The sequence below is a fragment of the Bos mutus genome, unplaced genomic scaffold (genome assembly GCF_027580195.1).
Source record: "Bos mutus isolate GX-2022 unplaced genomic scaffold, NWIPB_WYAK_1.1 CTG574, whole genome shotgun sequence".
NCBI classification, from domain to species: Eukaryota; Metazoa; Chordata; class Mammalia; order Artiodactyla; family Bovidae; genus Bos; species Bos mutus.
In genome coordinates this window covers 28733-52843 of record NW_027220055.1, presented here as the reverse complement: position 1 = coordinate 52843, position 24111 = coordinate 28733, and the positions used below count along the sequence as shown (strand labels likewise).

At 38.1% G+C, this 24111-nt stretch overlaps 1 protein-coding gene and 1 non-coding gene across 2 annotated transcripts; one reads left to right on the top strand and one right to left on the bottom strand.

The window, feature by feature from the left end:
* Positions 1 to 1071: 1071 nt before the first annotated feature.
* LOC102272572 (chorionic somatomammotropin hormone 2) lies at positions 1072 to 18053 on the top strand. Its single transcript, XM_070367010.1, has 6 exons — positions 1072 to 1091; positions 6584 to 6814; positions 13058 to 13118; positions 15081 to 15188; positions 17055 to 17234; positions 17862 to 18053. Exons 1-6 carry the CDS (start codon positions 1072 to 1074, stop codon positions 18051 to 18053), a joined length of 792 nt encoding a protein of 263 aa, XP_070223111.1.
* Positions 11796 to 11904, bottom strand: LOC138987075 (U6 spliceosomal RNA). Its single transcript, XR_011463534.1, has one exon. It is a non-coding gene; the product is annotated as a U6 spliceosomal RNA (small nuclear RNA).
* Positions 18054 to 24111: the final 6058 nt, after the last annotated feature.

Here is a 24111-nt window from a genome sequence, read left to right as displayed (position 1 = left end):
ACTGTGCAATTAGCTAATATTACCCCTCAGATGTTGCATTTCATTAGAGAAATTTCTTGCAGAGCATGGACAAAGGTTGATAATGTTAACTCTGATGGTTCATTTGTCAAGATTGCCCAGGGACATGAGGAGGAATATGCCCAATTTGTAGGAAAATTAAAGGATGCCATCAAAAAATCTATCAGAGATAAAACCTTACAAAATATTATTTTAAAACAACTTGCCTTTGAAAATGCTAATGAGGAATGTCGATCCATGCTTAGACCAATTCGAGAAACCGGTTCTCTTATGGAATATTTGAAAGCTTGTAGAGATATCAGATCTATGTCCCATAGAGCAAAATTAGTGGCACTAGAAACTTTCAATGTGCAAAAGGCTGCCAATGCTAAATGTTTTAACTGTGGGAAGGCCGGCCATATGAAAAAACAATGCCGCATGCCAGTGCAAACAGCTAAAAATAATCTTACTTCTAATAAAAAAAGGCCCCTGGGAGTTTGCCCAAAATGTAAAAGGGGATTCCACTGGTTGAATAAGTGTCGTTCCAAATTCGATAAGGATAGGAATGCATTGACACCAGAGGCACAACAAAAACAACAGGGAAACTAATAAAGGGGCTATCCTCTAGCCCCACTACAAAAGGAGGACCCAACATTATGACACTGCAAGCAGCTACATCTAAGAGTGCTTGCATTGATATAGCTAGTCCTTATGATATGGAATTAATAGTATTATACAATCCTCATAAAATCCCCACTGGATATTATGGTCCAATCCCACCCAGAACAGTTGGACTAATTTGGGGATGTAGCAGCTGTACAATTAAAAGTTTATTGACTGGAATTGTGGATGAAGATTATGAAGGAGAGATACAAGTCATGGTGAATGTAGTAAAATTAAGAAATGTATATCTACAAAAACGGGAACGCTTTGCACAATTATTACTTTGCCATATGTCAAACCAATGAGGGCATCTGATAAAATTAGGCAGGGAGGTTTTGGTAGCACCAATCTTACCGCCCCACTATCTACCTTATTAAAGGAACATCAAAAGCCTATGCTTACTCTAAAGATATGGGGAAAAAATTTCACAGGTATGTTGGATACAGGAGCCAACATTTCCATTATTAGAACTGAAGAATGGCCCCTTGAATGGGGTAACACTGTGGCTCCTTCCAGACTGTTAGGAGTAGGCAAGGCTGATGCTTACACGAACTTTCGTCAGTGCATCCTATTTACAAGCTTATGGTCCTGATCAAATTGTAGCTTACGTCAAACCATATATTACCAGTATCCCTATTAATTTGTGGGGAAGGGATTTTCTTGAACAAACGAAAGCCACAATCTCTCTAAAAGAGCCTTTTTGATGGGGGCCATTGAGTTAACACCGCTGCCTCTCGATTGGGAATCTGATGCCCCAGTATGGACACCTCAATGGCCCCTGGCTAACGAAAAGTTGGCAGCTCTCACACAATTAGTAAACGAGCAATTACAGAAAAATCATAGAGAGCCTTCATTTTCCCCATGGAATTCTCCCACTTGCGTAATAAAAAAGAAATCAGGAAAATGGCAAATGTTGATAGATTTAAGAAATGTTAATAATACTATGATTTATAAGAAGCTGTATAAATAAAACACAACTTTTTGATAAAAAAAAAATAATACTATGATTTCTATGGGGCCCTTACAACCTGGATTGCCCTCCCCTTCCATGGTGCCAAAAGGATGGGCTGTAATTATTATTGATTTACAAGACTGCTTTTTTTACTATACCTTTGCATCCTAAAGATAGAAAATGTTTTGCTTTTTCAGTTCTCTCTATAAATCACATGGCTCCTGTTAAAAGATTTCAATGGAAGGTTTTATCTCAGGGGATGATGAACTCTCCTACCATTTGCCAATATCTCATATCTGTTTTATTACAACCCAGTAGAGATAAATATCCTATTGCCTTCATAATTCATTATATGGATGACATACTCCTTTCCATGGAATCTGAACTTTGTTTACAACAGTTATATGATGAAGTCACCACCACTCTTCAAAATCATGGCCTACTTGTTGCACCAGATAAAATTCAATTGAAAGCACCCTTTAATTACCTAGGACATGTTATGGAAGAGTCTAAGGTAAAACCTCAAAAAACTTAAATCTCTGTGCATTCTCTATGCACATTAAATGATTTTCAAAAATTGATAGGAGATATTAATTGGCTTTGGTCATCTATTGGCATTCCCACCTATGCATTACAAAATTTATTTAAAATTTTAGAGGGACCTCCTGACCCTGATAGTCCTAGACAGCTAACAAAAAAAGCGAAAGAAGAATTAAAATTTGTTGAAAAACACATTCAACAATCTTTCTCAACTCGGCTGGACCATACCCAACCGATCTATTTATATATATTCCCCACCAAACATTCACCTACTGCAATCATAGCTCAAAACAGCCCGATAGAATGGGTATATCTACATACTAAGAAGTCGAAGAAAATCATATCATACATTGAGAAAATAGGACAGCTAATTGTATCAGGAAGGAGCCGGGTACAAACCTTAACTGGATTTGATCCATATGCAATACATGTCCCTTTGACAAAAAAGGAATTACAAATTGCCTTACAGTATAACATGACCATGCAAATAGCATTAAGTGACTTTCAGAACGTTATCTCATTCCATTTGCCGAAAGGAAAATTATGGGACTTCCTACAATTTACTAAATTTATAGTAACTAATATCATTGCCTCCCAGCCTATTTCAAATGCACCTACCTATTTCACTGATGGCAACAAGAAAGGCATAACTGGGAATGTTGGCCCTGATATCAAAGAGAAATTACCCAGTACCTATTCTTCAGTACAAAGAGTTGAATTGTATGCTTTATATGCTCTTTTGTCTCTTCAACCATCATCCTTCAATGTCTATACTGATTACAAATACCTTGCTTCCTTTTTCCCCCGATTTTGTTATTGCCTTTTTATACAACCTAGATGAAGAATTATATATTCTCTTTTCAAAGACTCAAGCCTTAATTCGATCACATACAGAACCTTTCTTCATTGCACATATATGTGCTCATTCAGGTTTACCTGGCCCCCTGGCAGCAGGGAGTGATGCTGTTGATAAGTTCATAGCTCCTATCTTTACATCTGCTATGGACAAACACACTAATCTTCATACCAATGCTAAAAGATTGCACTCTAAATACCATATTTCCCTCACTGAAGCGAGACATATCATTAAATCCTGTGACGTCTGAGCTCCTCTGCACTTACATACCACAGTTTCAGGAGTTAATCTTCGTGGGCAACAGCCTAACTCCCTTTGGCAATCTGACTTCACTCATTGCTCCTTGGGAAAGTTTTCTTTGCTTTTTGTCTCAGTTGATACATTTTCAGGTTTTATATAGGCAACGCCTGTCTCTTCAGAATCCAGCAAACACGCCATTCCGCACTTTTACTCACCATCCCTGTTATGGGAATACCTTCGGTCTTAAAAACAGATAATGGGCCTGCATTTACCTTTCACTCGTTTCGTTCATTTCTAATGGAATGCAATATAACACACATCAAAGGGATACCCTACAATCCCAGGGTCAAGCAGTTATTGAAAGAACCCATCGTACTCTTAAAATTCATTTGTTAAAACAGAAAGGGGGAATATGGAAGAGGAGATACACTTCTTATCCTATGAACCCTCAATTGTTATTATCTTTAACTCTTTATTCCTTAAATTTTTTAAATTTACTAAAAGATAGTTCTGATACTCGTGTAGACAGACATTTTGCAGAGGAAAACAGTAAGAAACTGTTAGAAGCCAACACACCAATATGGTAGAAGCAGTTTAATCAAGGTTGCCAGGAATCTTATGACTCCTAGGCAGAGGTTATGGTCTTGTCATTGCAGATGGAGAAGAAATCTGGGTTCCACTTTGCCATGTCCATTACCGAGAAGGACCTCAAGACCAGACTCCCCTGACAGGTGACGCAGCAGACGTGAAGGGTCACATCAATGACCATAGAGAAGCCGAAGAGAAAACGTCAATGTCTGAACCCCTACCATAGGACCTGAGCAATGGCATGTGTGGAAGATTCCTGCTGCATTGGAGCACTTTGCCATTGTGTATTGGACTGCAAAAGCCTTAAAAACCTCAAAACTATACCTTTTATATGATAGTACAGGTTATATCCAATCTTGTGTGCACCTCCCGTACATGTTTATTGTAGGTAACTTCGATATAGATCTTTCTGCTAAGATTGTTAACTGTATAGCATGTGCCTTGTATACATGTTTAAACCATACTATTTCATATCATTATGTCAACATTGCAATAGTCAAGCAAAGATCTGATTTGTGGCTTCCTGTTAAACTAACAGAACCATGGACCGACTCTGTATTTCTCTCAGTTTTGCTCAAATATGGCTTAAGGAGGTCAAGGTGCATAATAGGATGGATTATTGCTGGTATTCTTAGTCTAATATCTACTGTTACAGTAGGAACCCTATCTGGTATGGCACTACACAATTCTATACAGATGTCTCTACTCAAGACTCCGTGCCTCCTATGACGAAGTCCAACTAACAGCTGCTGTGCTTAAACTAAAAACAAAAGGAGGATATGTTGGGAGGCACAGTGCAAAATAGCCTTGAAGGAGAAGGTCCATGGGCCCTTCCGAAGGGCCGGAAGTACCCAGGCATTGTGTACTGATTGCTGAAGAACACTTCCTGCCTTTGGTTATGCTTGGCACCTAGATTTAACAATTAAACATTAAAGACATTGCTTGAGAAAATGGGTCATGGATAAATACATGGGTCGTTAAGAATGCGCTGGTCCTTGAAGTATCTTTTACTGATCATATCCTGGCCTTGTACGTGTTCTGCTGGCTGTATGCTCTAAGCTCTTTGTTCCTTGCTCCTATAAAAAGGCTTGACTGCAGAAATAAACTTGTCAGTCCTTGCAGCGACTCTACAAGTGTTGTTCTTTCAGGTTCGCCGTTTCCAAGTCCCGGAGACATCTCCAACATATTCTGCTGTATTAAATCACAAAATACCAAAGAGTGAAAGTGATCTTGGGAAAGAAGAACAAAGTTTGAGACTAGGGTTGCTGATTTCAAATTGTATTAGAAAGCTATAGTAATCAAAACAGAATGATTTGCTTCTGGCATGAAAATAGACACATAGATTAACAGAACAGAACAACAAAGCTGGAAAGAAATGTACACCCATATATTGTCGGTTAGCTTATGAAAAAGGAGCCAAGAATATCCAGTGGGGAAAGGATAAGCTTGTCAAAAATGGCACTGGGAAAACTGGATAGTCCTATGAAAAAATGAAACTGTACCCGTCTTTTACTATGCACAAAAATCAACTAAAGAGAATTAAAAAGTTGAACATAAGACTTTAAGTGATTAAACCCCTAGAAGAAAACATTGTGTTAATCTTCTTGCCATCAGGCTTTGCAATGAGTTTTTTGGTTTCACAAGAAAAGCAAAGGCAACAACTGCAAAAATAAACCAGTGGGACCACATCAAACTCCAAACAAAGGAACATCAGCAAAATCAAATAGCAATTTAGAGATTGACAGAAGATATTTCCAAATCATATATTTGATAAGGGCTTAACATCCAAAAATACATGAGACATACAACTCAAGGGCAAAAAACCACAAATAATCCAAATTTTTAATGGAGCATAAGCAAAGTAACAGTTTCATAAATCTGAAGATTAGACTGTACATGAGACTCAGCAAGGTTTTCCTTCTAGATCAACAAAAGCCTATGCCTTCCTGGCATTTCTTTCTTCATCTCCACTCACTTGTTTGACAATTACAGTTCACAGTGTACATTCTCCAATGAATAGCAATCACCTCACAGTGAGCTATAATGTGTATTAAGAACAGCCCCAGTTGGGGAGTGAGGGGTGAAAAAAAACCAACAAAATAATATTTGCATACTTACCAATGAGGCATATCAAAAGGAAGGTAATTTCCAGAGTTTACCACTCATGAAAATGTTTTCTACATTTTCATTTCAAAATTGAGCCACTTAGTAAGGAAAATGAGTAAAGATCTCAATAATATATAGATAGAAAATCAGTTTTAAATGGGAGCATTAATGGATTATAATTTGGAGGTAATTTATTACTACTGTTGTAACTGTAGTCCTTTTGGATCTCTACTGCATCCATTAATAATTTACTATAAATATTAATACCAACACAGGGACACATACTACTAAAGTTATAGTGAATAGAGAAAGACATAGAATATATTAGGCAACAAGTCAAAGTATGGGAAGTCAGCAATGGTAGTAAAGTAAAGGGCAGTATTGCCTTGAGAGGAACGAAGGTTCTCAAAGTTTCTTGAAACACCAGAATAAGCCAGTTGTGAGGAATTAGCTTAATTTGTAAACCAGAAACTCTACCAGAAGAAATTTAAGTTCATAAAAATATGACGTTAAAACCCAAATTTTAGACAGAGAATAGGGTAAGGTAGGGTATATACACATTCAAAATTCTCCAGTGCTTAGTGCATCAGGCACTCAAGGACCACCCTCACTGAATTCTTTCTCTATTGCTCACCCTATAGGTACCAGCATACAGAAAGAGATAGCTCTACTCCACAGGCAGTGGAACCCTACTTTTATGGCCTCCTGGGTTTCCATAAGAAGCATTCCATGCATCAGATTTCCTCCATCCCATCCCATCAGGCTGACTCCCCACGGTCAACAGGAGTCCTCACCCTGGGATCATTCCACAATCCCCATGGCTCCAGCTCCCAGCTTCCGTGGACACCAGTGGACTTACAACCCTGTCCAAGGTATGAGAGGCTGCAGCATGGCTTGTCTATGTGGTTCTCTCTCTGTTCAGACTGTCACAGATTAGTGAGTTCACTTCCCAACAGCTTCAAATGCCTCCCCCGTCCCAGTGGATGGCCATGGACGCGGGTATCTCTCCCCCGTGCTTCAGCTCCCTCTCCCCCAGGTGCAAGCTGTTCCCCTTTGCTCTCCTCCTTCTTTCCCCTTCCTCCTTGTCCCTTCTTTCCTTTGTCCTACCAAGTTCTGTATGGATCCGGATGTTCCTTCTCAGTAGTCAGGGAGTCCTGCCAGGATTCACCTGGTCTTCTGTGGGAATGGCTGCGTCTTTAGACGTTCTTGATGCATTGGTGGAGAGAGGTGTACCCCACTTCCACCTACCCCTCCGTCATCTTGTCCACCCCCATTTATGCATGTATTGAAACGAGTTTCCCTTTCTGTTAAGTAACAATACTATCACCACACTTGTTTAATTTTTGCTTTTTGAGGAGAACAAAGCTAAGTTCCACTCTCTTCAGTTGAGTCAGTCATTCAGTGGTGTCCGACTCTTTGGGACACCATGGACTGAACTCCAGGCTTACCTGTCCATCTCTGACTCCCAGAGCTTACTCAAACTCATGTCCGTTGAGTCGGTAGGCCACTCGATGATGTCCACTCTCTCAGAGATTATTTATTTTGAGATTCTTTATAATTGAGATCATATGGTATTTGTCTTTCTCTGACTTAGCTTATTTAGGGTAATGCCCTCCAGTTTCATTCATGTTGCCACAAATGAAAGGATTTCTTTCTTTTTCTAATGGCTAAATAATATTTACTTATATATGTCACATCATATTGTTTTAATCCATTCACATGTTGAAAGATACTCAGGTTGTTCCTATACCAAGGCTACTGTGAATAATGCTGCAATGAACACGGGAGTACAGATCTCTCTTTGAGACAATGATTTCATTTCCTTTGACTATATATCCAGAAGTGGGATAATGCATCACATAACAGTTCTCTTCTAAATTTCTTGAGGAACCTCCGCAGTATGTTTCCATGGGAGTTGCTCCGGTATACATCCCTACCGACAGTGCATAAGCACTCATTTTTCTCCACATCCTCAATAACACTTGTCATTTTTTACATTTTTGGACTAGCCATTCAAATAAGTATGAGGTAATATCTCTTGTGCTTTTGATCTGCATTTCCTTTGATTATTAGTGATGCTGAGCATCTTGTCATACACCTCTTGATCATCTATATGTCTTATTTGTGGGAAAATGTCTATTCTTTAAAGATGTAGCCATTATGTTTACTATATTTCAGTATATGAAACTCAGTTGCCAACCTATATATCAACAACAAACTATCAGAAAGTGGAATAAAGAAAAAAAATCACCTTTACTATTGCATCAAAAAAAGATAAAACACTTAGAAATAAACTTAAGCAAGGTGTTGAAAGGTTTATAGAAAACCTTTAAGACTTTGATAAGACAAATTAAAAAGAGTTAAAGATATGTAAAGTTAGGTTTTCTATTCAATGTGTTTCTTGAGGTAGGATTTGTATTTCTATAAACTTCCCTCTTAGAACTGCTTTTGTTGCATCCTCTAGGTTTTAGATTATCCTGTTTTCATTGTTCTTTGTTTCTAGGAATGTTTTGATTTCCCTTATTTCTTCAGTAACCTGTTTATTATTTAGAAATGTGTTGCTTAATCTCCATGTGTTTGTGTTCTTTAAAGTTTTTTTTTTCTATAAATGATATCTAGTCTTATAGTGTTGTGGTCAGAGAAAATGGTTGATATAATTTCAATTTCCTTAATTTACTGAAGTTTGATTAGTGGCCCAAGATGAGGAAAATGTTCCACGTGCACTTGAGAAAAAAATGTATTCTTCTGCATTTGGATGGAATGTGCTGAAGATATCAATTAGGTCTGTTTGATCCAATAGTTCCTTTTAGGCTTATATTTCCATACTAATTTTCTGTTCTGTTGATCTGTCCACTGGTATAGGTGTGGTGTTAACATGCCAACTATTTTTGTGTTATAATCAATTTCCCCTTTTGTGTCAGTTAGTGTTTATCTTATGTATTGAGGTGCTCTTATATTGGGTACATAAAAAGTTAAAATTGTTATGTCTTTTTCTTGGACTGATCCCTTGATCATTTGGTAGTGTCCTTCTTTATCTCTTATAATTGTTTTGATTTTAAGGTCTATTTTTTCTGATATGAGAATTGCCAATATGGTTTTCTTTTGATTTCCATTTGCATGGAATATCTTTTTCCATCCACTCACTTTCAGTCTGTATGTGTCTCTAGGACTGAAGTGCATCTCTTGTAGACAGCATATATATGGGTCTTGTTTTTGTATCCATTCAGCCAGTCTGTGTCTTTTGCTAAGAATGGGAGAAGATAATAGCAAATAAAACAACTGATAAAAGATTGCTTTCCAAAATACAAGCAGCTCAGATAACTCAAAAGTCATCAAAAGCAAAGGCAAGAACTGCAAAAATAAACCAGTGAGACCACATCAAACTCAAAACCTTCTGCATAGTAAAAGAAGCCATCAGTAAAATGAAGTGGAAACCTGTGGAATGAAAAAGAAATATTTGCAAATCACATATTTGGAAAGGGCTTTGTATCCAAGTATATATAAGAGACTCATGCAACTCAGGATGAAAAGAAATAAAAAAAAACACACAAAATTATTAAATTATCAAAGGAAAAGAAAGTGTTTTGAAAAATCTGACCAGTACACTGTAGATTACAGACACTGTAGGTTTTTCCTTCCACAACAAAATCCCGTGTCTTTCTGGCATTGCATCCTGTTTAGTGATTGCAGTTCACAGTATACACCCTTCACTCAATAGCAATCACCCTACACTGAGCTATATGTGCTAAGAATAGCCTTACTGACTATAAAAAACTAATAATTACATACTTAATCTTGAGACATCTAAAATCCAAGGTGATTTTCAGAATTTCCACTCCATTGTTTCTACATTCTATTTCAAAATTGAAACACCTAGTAAGGAAAAGTAGGGGACCTCAATAATACATGGATAGAAAGTCATTTAAAACTGGGAGCATTACTGGATTATAATTTGGGGGAATGTATTATTCCTAATACTATTGTAATTTTATTCCCTTTAATTCTCTGCTATACTAGGTTGATATTTATTTAAAATAGTAATACAGCCACTAGGGAGAACAGGGTGGAGATTCCTTAAAAACTATAAATAGAACTGCCATATGTCCCAGCAAATCCCAGAAAATTGCTGGGCATCAAAACGAGGGAACCAGTATTGAAAGAAAGAAACCCCAATATTCATTGCAACTGTTTATAATAGCAAGGACATGGAAAGCAACCTAGATGCCCATCAGCAGAATGGATAAGAAAACAGTGGTTCACCAGAAGGAAAATCAGCCATTAAAAAATACATTTGAATCAGTTCTAAAATCCAGACAGAAGAAATAGGGTAGCCTTTATACAGAGTTAAAACTAAGAGAGGTAAATACCAAATACAATATACTAAAAGATCAAATATGGAATATAGAAAGATGGTCATCATAACCCTGTATCTGATCAAAAGAATAAGAAAAATTGGAAACAAATATATAAAGAGTCTTTTGGGCTCTGTGGGAGAGGGTGAGGGTCTCAGCAGAGAAACTTTGGGGAATGACCAGCAGAAACATGCCTCCAGCATCAGGATCACATGTGGCATGACTTTCCAGTCCAAGTTCGATGCAACATACAGGATGCTTGGGGCTTGGTGCACTGGGATGACCCAGAGGGATGAGATGGGAGGAAGGTTAGAGGGGTGTGACAGGAATCAAGACAACAGTGTTTGTGAGTTTCATGGTGGGTTCAACTATAAATGTAATGAATCAAAACAAATGATAATTGATTGTAAAGGAGTTTAGCCTCAATCCTAAAGTCAACAAAATAAAATAAAATAGTAATGATCAACATAACAGATTTTATAATTGAATTTCTTGATGTTTACAGTAGATTGAGAAAGACAAAGCTGGTTTTGGGAAGGATCAGCATGAAATCATAGAAAATTAGTAATGGTATCAAAACAAGGGACAGTATTGCCCAGAAAGAAAACAGAGTTCTCTAAAATTTGGAGACAACACGAACAAATTTGATGTCATCCAACCAGGGGTCAAACTGTGTCTTCAGTAAACCACACCAGAAGGAAAGTAAAGTTCATAAAAACAATTGATGCTAAATGCCAAAACATCCAGACAGTAAGAGAATAGGGTAGGGTTTATGTAGATCCTGAAAACTACTCAGAAAGGTAGACATGGGATGCAAATACACTAATGGGAGCATCAGAAAGATCAAAGCACAAAAGGGTCTGAAAAAGAAATCATCAAGAGACTTGGTAGTCTGAACCAAAAGAATAAGAGAAATTAAAATTAAAAAAATTTAAAAAAAAAAATAAAAAATAAGTATTTGAGATAAAATATTAAAAAAACAATTTAACAGAAAAAAAAATCATATAGTGACATCTACCAACAGATGATCAATTAGCATCAGGAATTCTGCTATATTTACCACCTCTTATAAAATTGAATTTTATAAACAGCCAAAGTTTCAAAGTTTGGGCATATATTTATGCCTAAAACATGTATGTATACATGCACAAGAAATATATGCACACAAATATGTTTCTGTTATATAGTGTTTGTTCCTTTACATTTCTCATTCAACTCTTTAGTTAATGAATCACTCCCCAATGATAAACTGATATGTCTTGTTTTTGAGGATCCTCTTTTATTTTCATACAGTGGATATCTGAACCTGTTATATGATCCCCAGTAAAAACCCAATCATTAAATTTATAGATGTTAATTGAAGGGTGTTGATTTACAATACTGTACTGCTTTCAGCCAAACATCAACATCAGTCAGCCAATTTTAAATACCTATTTTCCCCTCTCTTGAACCTCCTTGCCACTATCCTTCCCAGAGAAACCCCTCGAAAAATGTTGACAGAAAAAATATGGAAGGCTTTACAAATTTGTGTTTATCATCCTTGGGCAGGGACCATGCTAATCTTCTTCAGTATTATTCTAATTTTTTTTTTCAGTTCTCTTGTCCAAAGCAAATTCACATGAATAACAATTTAACAGAAAAAAAAACCAGATAGTCATCTACCAATAAAAATCAATTACATTAGGAATTAGGATTTCTGCTATATTTACCAAAGGTTATAAAAATAATTTTATAAGGTTACAAACATCCAAGAAGGAATTAAGGTATATTTATGTCAAAGACATGATACATGCACAGAAATATATGCACACAAATATGTCTATGGTATATAAGCTATTATCCTCCTTGCCTGTCACAATAAGCTCTTTAGTTGATGAGAGAGACAGTCCCAAATTTCTCCAATTTATATGTCTCCTTTTTGAGAACCACTTCTTTTATTTTCATCCCCTAATTTTAAATAACCATTTTATTCTTAGATACCATGCCCCTTTAAACTAACTAAGAGCAGAGAAAACCCAGTAAATGCTGATATCTTATCCTTAATTAAATTATCACTCTTCTGGTAAATTGGAAAAAGAATCATGTTCAGATCTCATTCAGGAGGATAAAATCTCTATTTTATCAGTTCTCTTGTCCAAACTCAATTCTTGCTTCCTTCAGTCTTAAATTCTGCAGCTTACAAAGGTCAGACAGGAAAAGTAATATTAAAATCACAGAGCAAGTGTCTATTATTTTATGCTTCTGTTTGCCAAAGGTAGGGCCAGGAATAATTTCTGAAATATTACAATACATCATGAAAGCATGAAGGTCTAGTTCTACTGTCAAAGAGGAGATGTTTGGAGAGGGTTCAGAAACTAAGCCCCATGGGTTGTCAGGATGTACTCCTGACCAGACAGATAAATTTTGTCCCTAAAGAGTCAAAGTCAGGAAAGGACAGGCCTTTTTCACAGAGCCGATGACGTTGTCTTGGTGCTGACCAGGTAATATTCTTATATTACCATTTGGAGATTTATTTGCTTGTTTTCTTGAAGAAACAAATGCATTAGTCAATTAGAGTAAAGATGCATAAAAGTAGAAGAGCTGTCAAGGTGCCTAGTCCCAGATTAAACTGTCTTAGGAGAACCAGGCCCCTCTGGCTGATAATTGTCAAAATGTTTGTAGCAGTGAGTGTTTTATAGACAGAGCAGAAGAAGTGGATAAAAAACCAATGTTCTAGAGTCACTGCTGTTTTGTAGTCAAAGATAAAATATTTTTCTCTTTAAGCAGAGTCATCACAGCTCCTCATGTGGTCCCAGTTACACAGATGAAGACCGAGAGCCCACAGGCATGTGTGATGTGACATCAGGAAGTGAACAGATGTACTGGTGCCCAGTGACCTGCATCTGCTAATAATGGGACCTGGGGAAAATTACTTGCCCTCTCCAAGTCATTGCATCTTCATTAACACAACTTGATGATCATAGTGAAGATTAAACTATTTCACAATAATGTTCCTGTGAAACACAAATTTACTAAGACATTTTTAACTTTTGGGAAATCATATCAAAGATATGCATGGGGACTGTAGCTAAGGTGAGTGAGCAGAAAATCCAAGGTGACAGTATCCTTATTCTTTTTGTATTCTCTCTGTACTCAAAGAGGGGTGATCAGTCAGTCACATGTTTGAAATCTTACCCCAGTTTGATGGTAAACCAAACATTCCTCAACTGGAATTTTTTTTCAATTTCCTTTCATTTTTTCTTTTTAATGTCTAAAATAAAATTTGCATTAGTCGATGTGCATAAAATAAATTGCAAACTCAAGAGGGCCTTTCTTTCTCAGAGTCTGCTCAGAGTCTGCAGGGTGCCAGCAAGGTGAGGTTCTGGTAAGAACTCTTTCTTCCCAGGCTGGCTTCTCTGTGACTCCTCCCAAAGGGTGGGGCGTGGGGAAGAGAGATAGAAAAAAAGACACAGAGACACAGAGACACAAAGAGAATTCTCTGGTGTTTTGCTTCATGAAGACACTAAACCAGTGTTCCACCTTAAGAGCTCATTTGACCTTAATGGGCTTCGCTGGTGGCTCAGATGGTAAAGAATCTGTCTGCAGTGTGAGAGACTTGGGTTCTATCCCTGCACTCCAGTATTCTTGCCTGAGAAATCCCATGGACAGAGGAATCTGGTGGGCTATAGACCATGGGATCCCAAAAAGTCAGAACCCTTTTCAAAACACAGCACTTTGGCAGTTAGGGCTCTAACACATGAATTTGAAGAACACAGATTCAGCCCATAATACTACCTGACACAAAGCACTTTTAGGTGGGACTGGGGAAAAGGAAGCATGTTGATTTTTTTGGTCCTTCAGTGTCTCTCTGGGCTTTTTTCTCCAGGCTCAGAGTAAATAGCCAATAAATGAGAACTGCTCTGCAGTGAACTGGGTGGATGGAACATGTTAAACAAAGCTGAATCCCGGTCACAGAAATGAATACTTTGTAGTTTTTTAAAGGTACAAATTATTGTTTTAAGATTTGCAGTGAATAGGTTTCCAGCTACAATAGAAGGGGTGTTTACAATTGGAAACAATTATTCTCTTTCTGAGGAAGGTATTTGAAAGTTGTATGTTAATTCTTTTAGGTCAATCAAGGAGCACACAGTAGAGCAGACAGCTAATAAAAGGTGGAGCTAAAGTTTTCTATTAAATTCACGTAGTTCTTTTTACTCACTAGATTTTCTTTCATCCTCCATTTTGACTGTCCATTTTTTTCCAACTCTTCCAAGTAAACAAAAGATTAAATGGTTAAATATAGGTGCATGCATGCATTCTAAGTCACTTCAGTTGTGTCCAACTTTTGGCAACCCTACTGACTGTAGCCCAACAGGCTCCTCTGTCCATAGGATTGGCCAGGCAAGAATACTGGAGTAGGCTGCTGTCCCCTCTTGCAAGGGATGCTCCTCACCTAGGAATCAAACCTCAGTCTTGTTATATCTCCTGCATTGGCAGGAATATTCTTTACCACTACCGTCCCCTGGGAAGCACCAAATATTGGTACATATGTACTATATTTGGTTCAAATAGTAAAAAAAAAAAAAATAATAAAACAAGAAGGGAAAAGGTTAAATTTAGAAAAGTTATATGTAAAATCATTTTTATAGAGACAATATATAGAAAAGTAGGAAAAGAATGACTTTCAAATTTTGTGATCCCCCCCCCTGTTAAAAAAATACACGTCTATCAAACATGTTAGTGTTCTGGTAATGGGTTCATCTACTGAATGCCCAACAACCCTAACTAATTGCCTGATTACTTTCAGGATGAAAAATATGCCCAGGGCAAACTGTACTATATCAATGCCACCAAGAGCTGCCACACCAATTCCTTCCATACTCCCGAAGAAAGAGATAAAGCCCAGCAGATGAACGTGAGTCTTTCACCTGGGTTTTTCACCGGATCAAATGAGACAGTATGTAGGTTACCAGACTTCAGATTATTAGAGGTTATGTTAACTGTATATGCAGAAAAAGGTGGAGGAACCGTAAGCAATTGAAGAGAAACTATATTATGCAGCTGATGAAGCATGAGCGAAATCAAGGGATGACTAAAGATCTGTAGTAGCAAGATAAATAACAGATCTATAAATTGTCCATGCAGACAACTTTAGTTCAACCAATGCATTAGACACAGGATTGCAGCTATTATTCTGTATGAAAACAGGAAATGAATGGGAACTTCCATGTGTAAAATATAAGATTGCAAAATTCATGAATATGTAAGAAACACACCCCAGTTTTGAGTACTCCCTGTTACTAGTGACTCCTACTTGGGAATCCTATACTGCACCACCTGAGCCCTCGCATCTGCCTTTCAAAGCTCTCCTGATTCTGCTTCTACTTCTCTGACACCTCCTTCATTCGTCATTCTCAACGACTCCTCTGTCACCTTTTATTCTTAATTTGTAAGTCTCCCCCACAATGGCCTATAAAACATTGCTTTGCTTCTCATGGCGGCAACAATTGCCTCTGTTCTGAGGACAACACAGTTTACATATCAAGCCTCAATCATTTATGGCAACTCCAAATTTTCACTGTTATAATCTCTCCTTTCTGATTTCCTGCATTATCCTTCCTCCTAACATTATTTAAAATATTTTCACATGCATCCCCCCTTAAAATTCTATCTTCTCTCTCTACAACCTTCTTAATGATACTAGCATTCTTTTCCCCTGTTAAGCTCATTAATAATGAGGGTGAACAAGTAAAGGAAAAAGGACAAAGAGGAATAAGAGGAGAGATTTCAATAAGGGTTTAGGTTACTACATTTTACTTACATTTTACAAGACTTCCCTGGTGGCTCAGAGGTAAAGTGCCTGTGACAAATTTAAAGTTTATTGAGAAAATTACTGGACAGAGGAGCTTGGTGCAGGCTACTGTCCATGGGGTTACAAAGAGTCGTGCATGACTGAGCGACTTCACTTTATGTGCATTACTATATTTAATCCTATTCAGTTCTCTGTTCTTTACCAGTAAAACAGTTCATGGCTGTAAAGAAATCAAGCATATTAACTAGAGATCTTCAGCCCTGGGATTTTCAGGCTCAATTCTGCTAGTAGTAGTGAACTAGGGGGGACCCTCCATTGTGAATCCCACTGATGCTGTTACTAAAAACAACACTGTGCCATTTTCTGCCCAGAGACACATGTCAACAAAACAGACTGTTCTGATATCAGCAGGGGGCTGGTGTGGGATCAGCTGAGGAGAGAAGCCTGTTTAGGAATGTCATGTCTTCTTCCTTGTCTCTTTGTTGTAATATCATAAAACAATTACCAATCAAAAATCAATAGGAAGGACTCATCTGATTCATTAATACGAATGAATCACTGGGTGACAATGATGTGGGCACAGGTGGAATCCCTCTTTCCTGGGTCAGGCACTGCAGCACATACTGACTTGCGTAAATACTTAGATTCTCTCACAGAAATATACAAACACAAAAGAACTCACTGAGTGGTGGTAGAATTTCAGAACGTAAAAAGAAAATTCTTCATGTTATACATTAGAATGCATCAGAAGAATTAGTTCCTAAGATAACCTAGATGTTTAAAAATTCAGCAAAGTGTGAACTAATAGCTTGCATTTTATACTTTTGCAACTTTTACTACCTTCAAAAATCTCTGCATACACATAGGAATAACCAAGATTTTTAGGTCAGCTGCTCTGAGCAAAGACCACGTTACCAAAACCACTGAATTATGATTTTTTTAATGAGACCGTTTCTTCTGGTTGCTTAGAATGAAGACCTTATTAAGTGGACACTCGTGTTACTGTACTGCTGGAATAATCCTCTGTATTATCTAGTTCCGGAGATTCAGAGTATGAAAAATCTGTCAGAGGCTGTCGTATCAAGTGCCGAAGAGATTGAGAACATGTCAGAGAAACTTGAATCATTAATAGAGACTCATTTCGGGAAGGTGAGCATCCTGCAGAGGGCTTTCTTGCTTTGTTCATGAATGAAAGAGGTGACCACTGTAATGCGTAAGGAGTTTGGAAATATCTCATTTTGTAAGAAAAAGGTTCATGACTTCTATATGCTAGACGGCTACTACATAAACCAGGAGCCTAGACATTCAGAGTGATAGATTCTACTGTAAAGGAGTCAGAATTTCACCGCAATTTTTGACATGTGCAGCCTTCCCTGCATTGCACACACTTCCACCAAAAGCTTGCCTCTTCTTGGGCACTGGTGGTTGTAATGTTTTCAAGAGTAACAGTACTAGAGAACAGAATTTCCAAGATCAGCATTTTTCTAAAGTAACCCCGACATCTGCTATTGAAGTTCCACTTGTCTTCTTTCTTTGTTCTCCTCAAATCAAAGGATGAGAGTGGGAAGGAAGAAAAGAGAAAGTTAAAACTAAACTTGAGTTCCATTTCTAGTTTTTAGATTTCTAATAGTTTTCTCATAGGCTGGCTCCAAAATCCATATCTAGAGAGTTTTATATTCATATGTCTTCCCCAAATCTTTATTTGATAATTAGAAGAAAAAAGATAAGCAAATACTAATAAAACACATAAGAAGTCATTATCATTTGGGTATTCAGATTATTTTTCCAGTCTTGAAGACGATACACGAGGCTCACATTACCTGGTCAAGATTCTCATCCATGACGTTCAGCGATGAAGATAGGCGTCTTTCTGAATTTTATAACCTGTTCCACTGCCTGTGCAGGGATTCACGTAAAGTTGACATGTACATCAAGATCCTGACGTGCCGAACACACAAAACATGCTAAATCCACATCCATCCCATCCAGCTCTGAGATGGTCATAATCATCTATCCCATAGCGGGCTACTTGAAATTTAGAGCTTTTTAATGCATGCTCTGTAATGGGTCTCCTCTTAAAAAAAAAACACAGATGCTTTAGAGATGTCAAAATCTAAGAGGGCAATTTGTTAACATTTCTTATCTTCATTTAAGAGTAAATCAAAAGAAAATCCACCCCTACAATTGAGAGAATGAAGCTCCTATTAAAATTAGTCACAAATAGCAGAAGCTGGCATTACAAAGAAGACCATTAAGAGATTATGTAAGAATCACAGCCAATTATTCTGGGTCAAGTTATTAGAATCAAAGAATTAGACAATTGTTCATGGTTCTGGTCATGCTACCAAGAAGGCTGAATTCTCAGGATTCTTTATGAAAGCCAGCCACAACTTTCAGCCAACTATCACAGTGTTACACCAGACAAGATAAGTGCTTTGCACTTTTGTGTAAATAGCATGAGGTTTACTGAACTGTCTAAAGATTGTTAGGATGCTGTCTTAGTCCTTCTGGGATGTTATAACAAAATATCACAGGCTTAAAAACAATGGAAATGGATTTCCACAGCGGGGTCATGCAGGGTCCTTTCTGGTCACACAATTCCTACTGTATCCTCACACGGGGGAGGGTTCGGGAGCTCTGAGTGTCTCTTATATATAAAAGCACTCATCTCATTGAAGAGGGTCCATCCTTACAACTCCATCACCTCACAAAGGCCCCACCTAGGGTTACATAACCATGGGAATCAGGATTTCATCATATGAAATTTCTGGGGGACACAAAGGCTGAGACCATAGCAGATACAAAGGTGAACTGGCTCATCCTCCTGCAGTGGCTGTCGTCACCCACACTCCACTGCATCCTCATTTCCAGCATCACCTTGCAGCCATTCCATACATTCTATCACTCTGGGTTTCACAAGTCCAGGTCAGTCAAGTGTCAGCTCCATCTCATATTCAGCCTATTCAATGTCTCCCTCTCCCCTGCTGAGGCCCAGGGGACCTACCAGAAAGTGCAGATGTGTCCATTTCTGCAAGGTTCCTTCTCTCTCCCTCTCTGGATCTTCATTCCTTGGGCCATGTTGGAACAGGGAAGATGGTAATGAGATGGGAAAGTTCTGACATCACTGACTTCCATGGTGCCCTTGTAGCCTTCTCTTGGTCCAGACGGACTGATCTGAAATTCCCCCTGACTAACAAGTGTTTCTCTTGAGGGGTATCCTGGTGATTTTCCAGGATATTCACAAGTTGGGGATCCCCAAATTCATAGTTTCCTTTTTAATCAGGGGAAATGTTCTGGAACCACAGCTCCCCACCTGCAGTATTCTCCACAGCCTCTCTGTTTCCCTCACTCTGCAAGCACCATCTGGAGAAAATTAAGCAGCCCACAGTCAGCTGCCTACTAACTGACCCACAGGAACCCCATGTATAATAAACACTCTGATCAATTGAATGGCAGAAATACTGGTGTGCATCTGTGCCCCACCTGAGGCCTCTGGACAATTGTCCAACTGGTCACGTAGACACTGAGTAGATCAGAAAGCTGGATTCAAAAACACATTTATCTGAAAAGTGAGATACCATTCTGTCTTCCTTTTAGAGTAACTATCCTTGCCATTAATTATTTGCCTTACAAACATGCCCTAGTAGGTCCCTGAATTATAAAATTCTCCAAATAGACTGAGTCTCTACTGAGACTGGAGCAATGTGACTGGATTAGGGATGCTCAGCTTGTTCAACAGCCTCCAAACAACCTGGGATGAGGGCCAATCACTTGACTGTCTCTCCTAAGAAGTCAGTGACCTAGAAGTCAGTCACTAGGAAGATAGTGGCTCTTCCTAAGAAGAGGCTGGTTTTGCAGCATCTTTAGGGCTTTAGCAGTAATTTGTGGTAAAGAAAATGGGAAATAAAAAAGTAGAAGGGAAAGGGGGATGAATAAGAGAGAAGCAGAGAAAGACAGAAGGAAGGAAAAGCAGCAAAGGGAAAGTGAGTCTAAGACTTGGGTAGTGAAGGATGAAATGCTGTTAGAACACTTTATTTTGAAGGACCCAAATGTATATGCTATTTTTTTTAATATCCTAAGAGCAAATATCTCATATTCCCTTTCCATGAAAAAACCTTGTAAGCACTTTCTAAGTCATTTACTGCCCTAAACATCTAATTCTATTTTGTTACTTGCTTAACTTTCTTTCATTCAATGTCTCGATATTTCCAGCAGAGAGGATGGTATTTATTAGAGGGAAAATTTGGCAATAAGGGGGACAATGCAATTGGAGGAAATATACACACACCAATAGACCACACACATCCTCATGTATTTGTCTCTTATAAAATTTATTTCAAGCATAAATTTAGGACTTTAGATCAACAACAGAAGTGGTGACATTCAGAGCGCTCTCCTTGCTTGACTGTGACATATAAAGTGAATACTGTAGGTTTCAGACAATATTGAACAGAGCCATAGATATACTATAGAGTCAGTCAGGAATAGCCAAAGCAGGGATATTTGGACAGGATTTAACAACCACTCCCTTGCCATCCAGAAAGCGTTGATTTTCCCAACTTTTACAGATTTCCATGTAAGATTACATTTGAAGAAATGGCCCTATTATATCAAGAATAGTAGCAGTGGTTCCCGAAAGGAAACAAATGAAGAACCTTTGAAGTTCACTGACCTTATAGATTAGTAAGTCACATGTCATGGATACAATGAGGACTTAAACTGAGGTTTAAAAAAATCTCTCTTTTCCCAAAGCAGGTCCACAAGTTGTGGAGAAGGAGAGGGTGATATAAACACACAAACTGCTATATTGCATGGCTAGCGTGAAGAAGAATAAGATGTGGAGCCACCACGGGGCTACAGTGGATTGAAGTAAAGCTAGGAGCCATCTGAGTGTGTCATAGGAGTGACTCAAATGGGATGGCTTTATGATGGAGTTTTGAAAAGTTGATGGGATATTGATGTGCAAAAATAGGAAAACAGTATATCTGTCAATTCATTTAGGATCATCTTATGAAGTAAGGATCTCTGACATCCTAGATCAAGGCAACTGAGATATTAATACACATAGCATTATAAGGTATCATTGAATAATCAAGTCTGACAAAAACACAAGAAATGTTCATTTTTTACCATTCATGTTGTATCTTTCATGGTTATGCTCCCATGATATATTGCATATATTTTGTAGGGTTAGAATGGGGAAATACTTGTATGGATTTTTATGCATTAGGGAGAATCATATATTGCAAAATGGAGAGTTTGTTTTATTCTACAATGCAACAGGAAACCAAGAACATTCAGTCCAAGAGAGCACTATGTCCAGAATTAGATAAGAGAAACTTTAATGTGGATTGAGGAGTTGTGGCTGTTGGGGCTGGTAGAGAAAAAAAAAGACCAGAAAGAGCTGGGAATATTATGACACTAAAAATCAAAGAGGGCTCTGCCAAGTAAAAAGACAAAGCATGTGAGAGATACAGGAAATGAAATAGACCTTGACCACATGCAAGGAATGAGGCAGACAGAAGAGCCAAAAAAGGCATCCAGCAACATGGGACTAGCTGAGTCAATAAATGACTGAAAAGTCAGAGAAAAGGGGGGAGATAAATTAAGGTTTTATCCAAAAGCACCTGAGCTCTATTTTCCTGTATTTCATCAACTTAGTACCAGAAATCACCAAAAAATGTTAAGGTTCTGCAGCAAATGATAGAAATAAGTACTCTAAGGTGCCTCTGCTAGACCCTATGGAATACCAGAACCAAAGCAGGACTACCCAGTGATAACAAGCAGTAAGTCACTAATCATGTTCAACACTTAAATAAGACATACATTGTAAAGCATAGAGGATGAATGGAAATCAAATGGAAACAACACATACCTTTACAGACCCAGCCTGCTGCTGCTCCTGCTAAGTCACTTCAGTCGTGTCCAACTCTGTGTGATCCCATAGACGGCAGCTCACCAGGCTCTCCATCCCTGGGATTCTCCAGGCAAGAACACTGGAGTGGGGTGCCATTTCCTTCTCCAATGCATAAAAGTGAAAAGTGAAAGTGAAATCACGCAGTCGTGTCCGACCCTCAGTGACCCCATGTATTGCAGCCTTCCAGGGTCCTCCGTCCATGGGATTTTCCAGGCAAGAGTACTGGAGTGGGTGCCATTGCCTTCTCAGAGAGCCAGCCTAAACAGAACCTGAAACCTAAACCTAATGGAAGTAATGGTCTCCTTAATCATGTGCCCACTCTCTCCAAGAGTTTCTCATTCCTTTTGCCTGAATCCTCCCTTGTTTATTAACCCTTCATTGCCTTACTCTCAGCTGACGGTCAGCTAATCCCTAATCAAATAAATAATTAAACAGTGTTTACTCCTGAGACATATTTGTATTGATGGACTCTTTTAATCCCTTGAAAGTAAAACGCTAATCCTGGAAGGACTCCTTCCCAGCCTCTTTCCAAAATGCCCAGTGGGCAGCAATTGCGAGTCTAACTACTTGGACGTCTACTGCCATAATTATAACCTCTTTGGATAATGAAGACAGGAGACAGATGAAGCACCGAAAGATGTCGAGAAAGAAATGCATGGGCAAGTGGAAAAGACACCATAAGCCTTAAACACTGATCTGTGCCTGCACACCATACCATGTGTGATGGGAGCCAGGTGGGCCTAATCAGGGATGGATTTTTCAAGACAGCTCTATATGAGTTGGCACTGAGTTGGCACTACTCAACTGTTTCTACATGATTCTTTGATTCTAAGACTTAGCTCCACTTGTCTCATTTAACTGCACTAAGTCAAAAAGTGAATATACTTATTGCCTATTTGAACACTGCTAAGAGATCATAAAGTTTTCATCACAAGGAGAAAATTGTAACTATTTCTAATGAGGGATGTTCACCAGATTTATTGTGGTGATCATTTTGCAATATATATCAAATTATTAGGTTGTACACCTGAAACCAAAATAACATTATATGTCAATATTATCTATGTATAATGATACCTGAAACTGAAATAGCATATTTGTCAATGTGACTTATATAATGATTTCTATAATATAATGATCATATAATCATTATAATATGGACATAGCACATATCATACCTTCAATTTACTTCAGTCACTCAGTCATATCCAACTGTTTGAGACCCCACGGACTGTAGCACATCAGGCTCCCCTGTCCTCCACCATCTCCTGGAGCTTGCTCAAACTCATGCCCATCGAGTCAGTGATGCCATCCAACCATCTCATCCTCTGCCATCACCTTCTCTTTCTGCCATCAATCTTTCCCAGTACAGGGTCTTTTCCAATGAGTCAATTCTTTGCATCAGGTGGCCAAAGTATTGGAGCTTCAGCTTCAGTATCAGTCCTTTCAATGAATATTCAAGGCTGATTTCCTTTAGTATGGACCGGTTTGATCTCCCTGCAGTCCTAGGGACTCTCAAGAGTCTTCTCCAACACTGCAGTTCAAAAGCATCAATTCCTTGGTGCTCAGTTTCCTTATGGTCCAGCTCTCACATCCATACTGACTACTGGGAAAACCATAGCTTTGACTAGATGGAATTGTATTTATATATATAAACATATAGGTACACACACCTATGTAAGGAAAAGGTTTTGAAAAGGAATATAATTATATTTTGGATAAAGAAAACAAATAAACTAGTCTAAATTTTTTTTTTTCAAATGTGCATTTTGGCTATCATGTTTGGTTTAAAACCTTCTCTTTAAATGTAGTTTATGTTTATGCTGATAATAGATACAGAAACATGTCTTAACCTTGTAACATTAACTGTAGAACAGCTTATTTACAATAGCTAATTAAAGTCACAAAATTTTGAAACCTATACGCCTGCCCAGTACTCTGCTATTGGTCATTTAACCAATTTATTATTGACTTAATTCCTCCTTGACTCAGAAACTCTTATAGGTGCTTTGTTTACATCAATACACAAAGCAGGCAGACACTTATCCTCATGGAACTGATATTCTAGCTGGGGGAAGACAGATAATCTGCAATAAACATGAATCCAAG

Excerpts from the sequence above, each read along its gene's own strand:
- LOC102272572 (XM_070367010.1), top strand. The coding sequence starts at position 1,072 with ATGGGGAAAAAATTTCACAG. Across the intron at positions 1,092-6,583 it reads ATGGGGAAAAAATTTCACAG|GTACCAGCATACAGAAAGAG; the intron begins GTATGTTGGATA and ends CTCACCCTATAG. Across the intron at positions 6,815-13,057 it reads GACTTACAACCCTGTCCAAG|CAGAGTCATCACAGCTCCTC; the intron begins GTATGAGAGGCT and ends TTTCTCTTTAAG.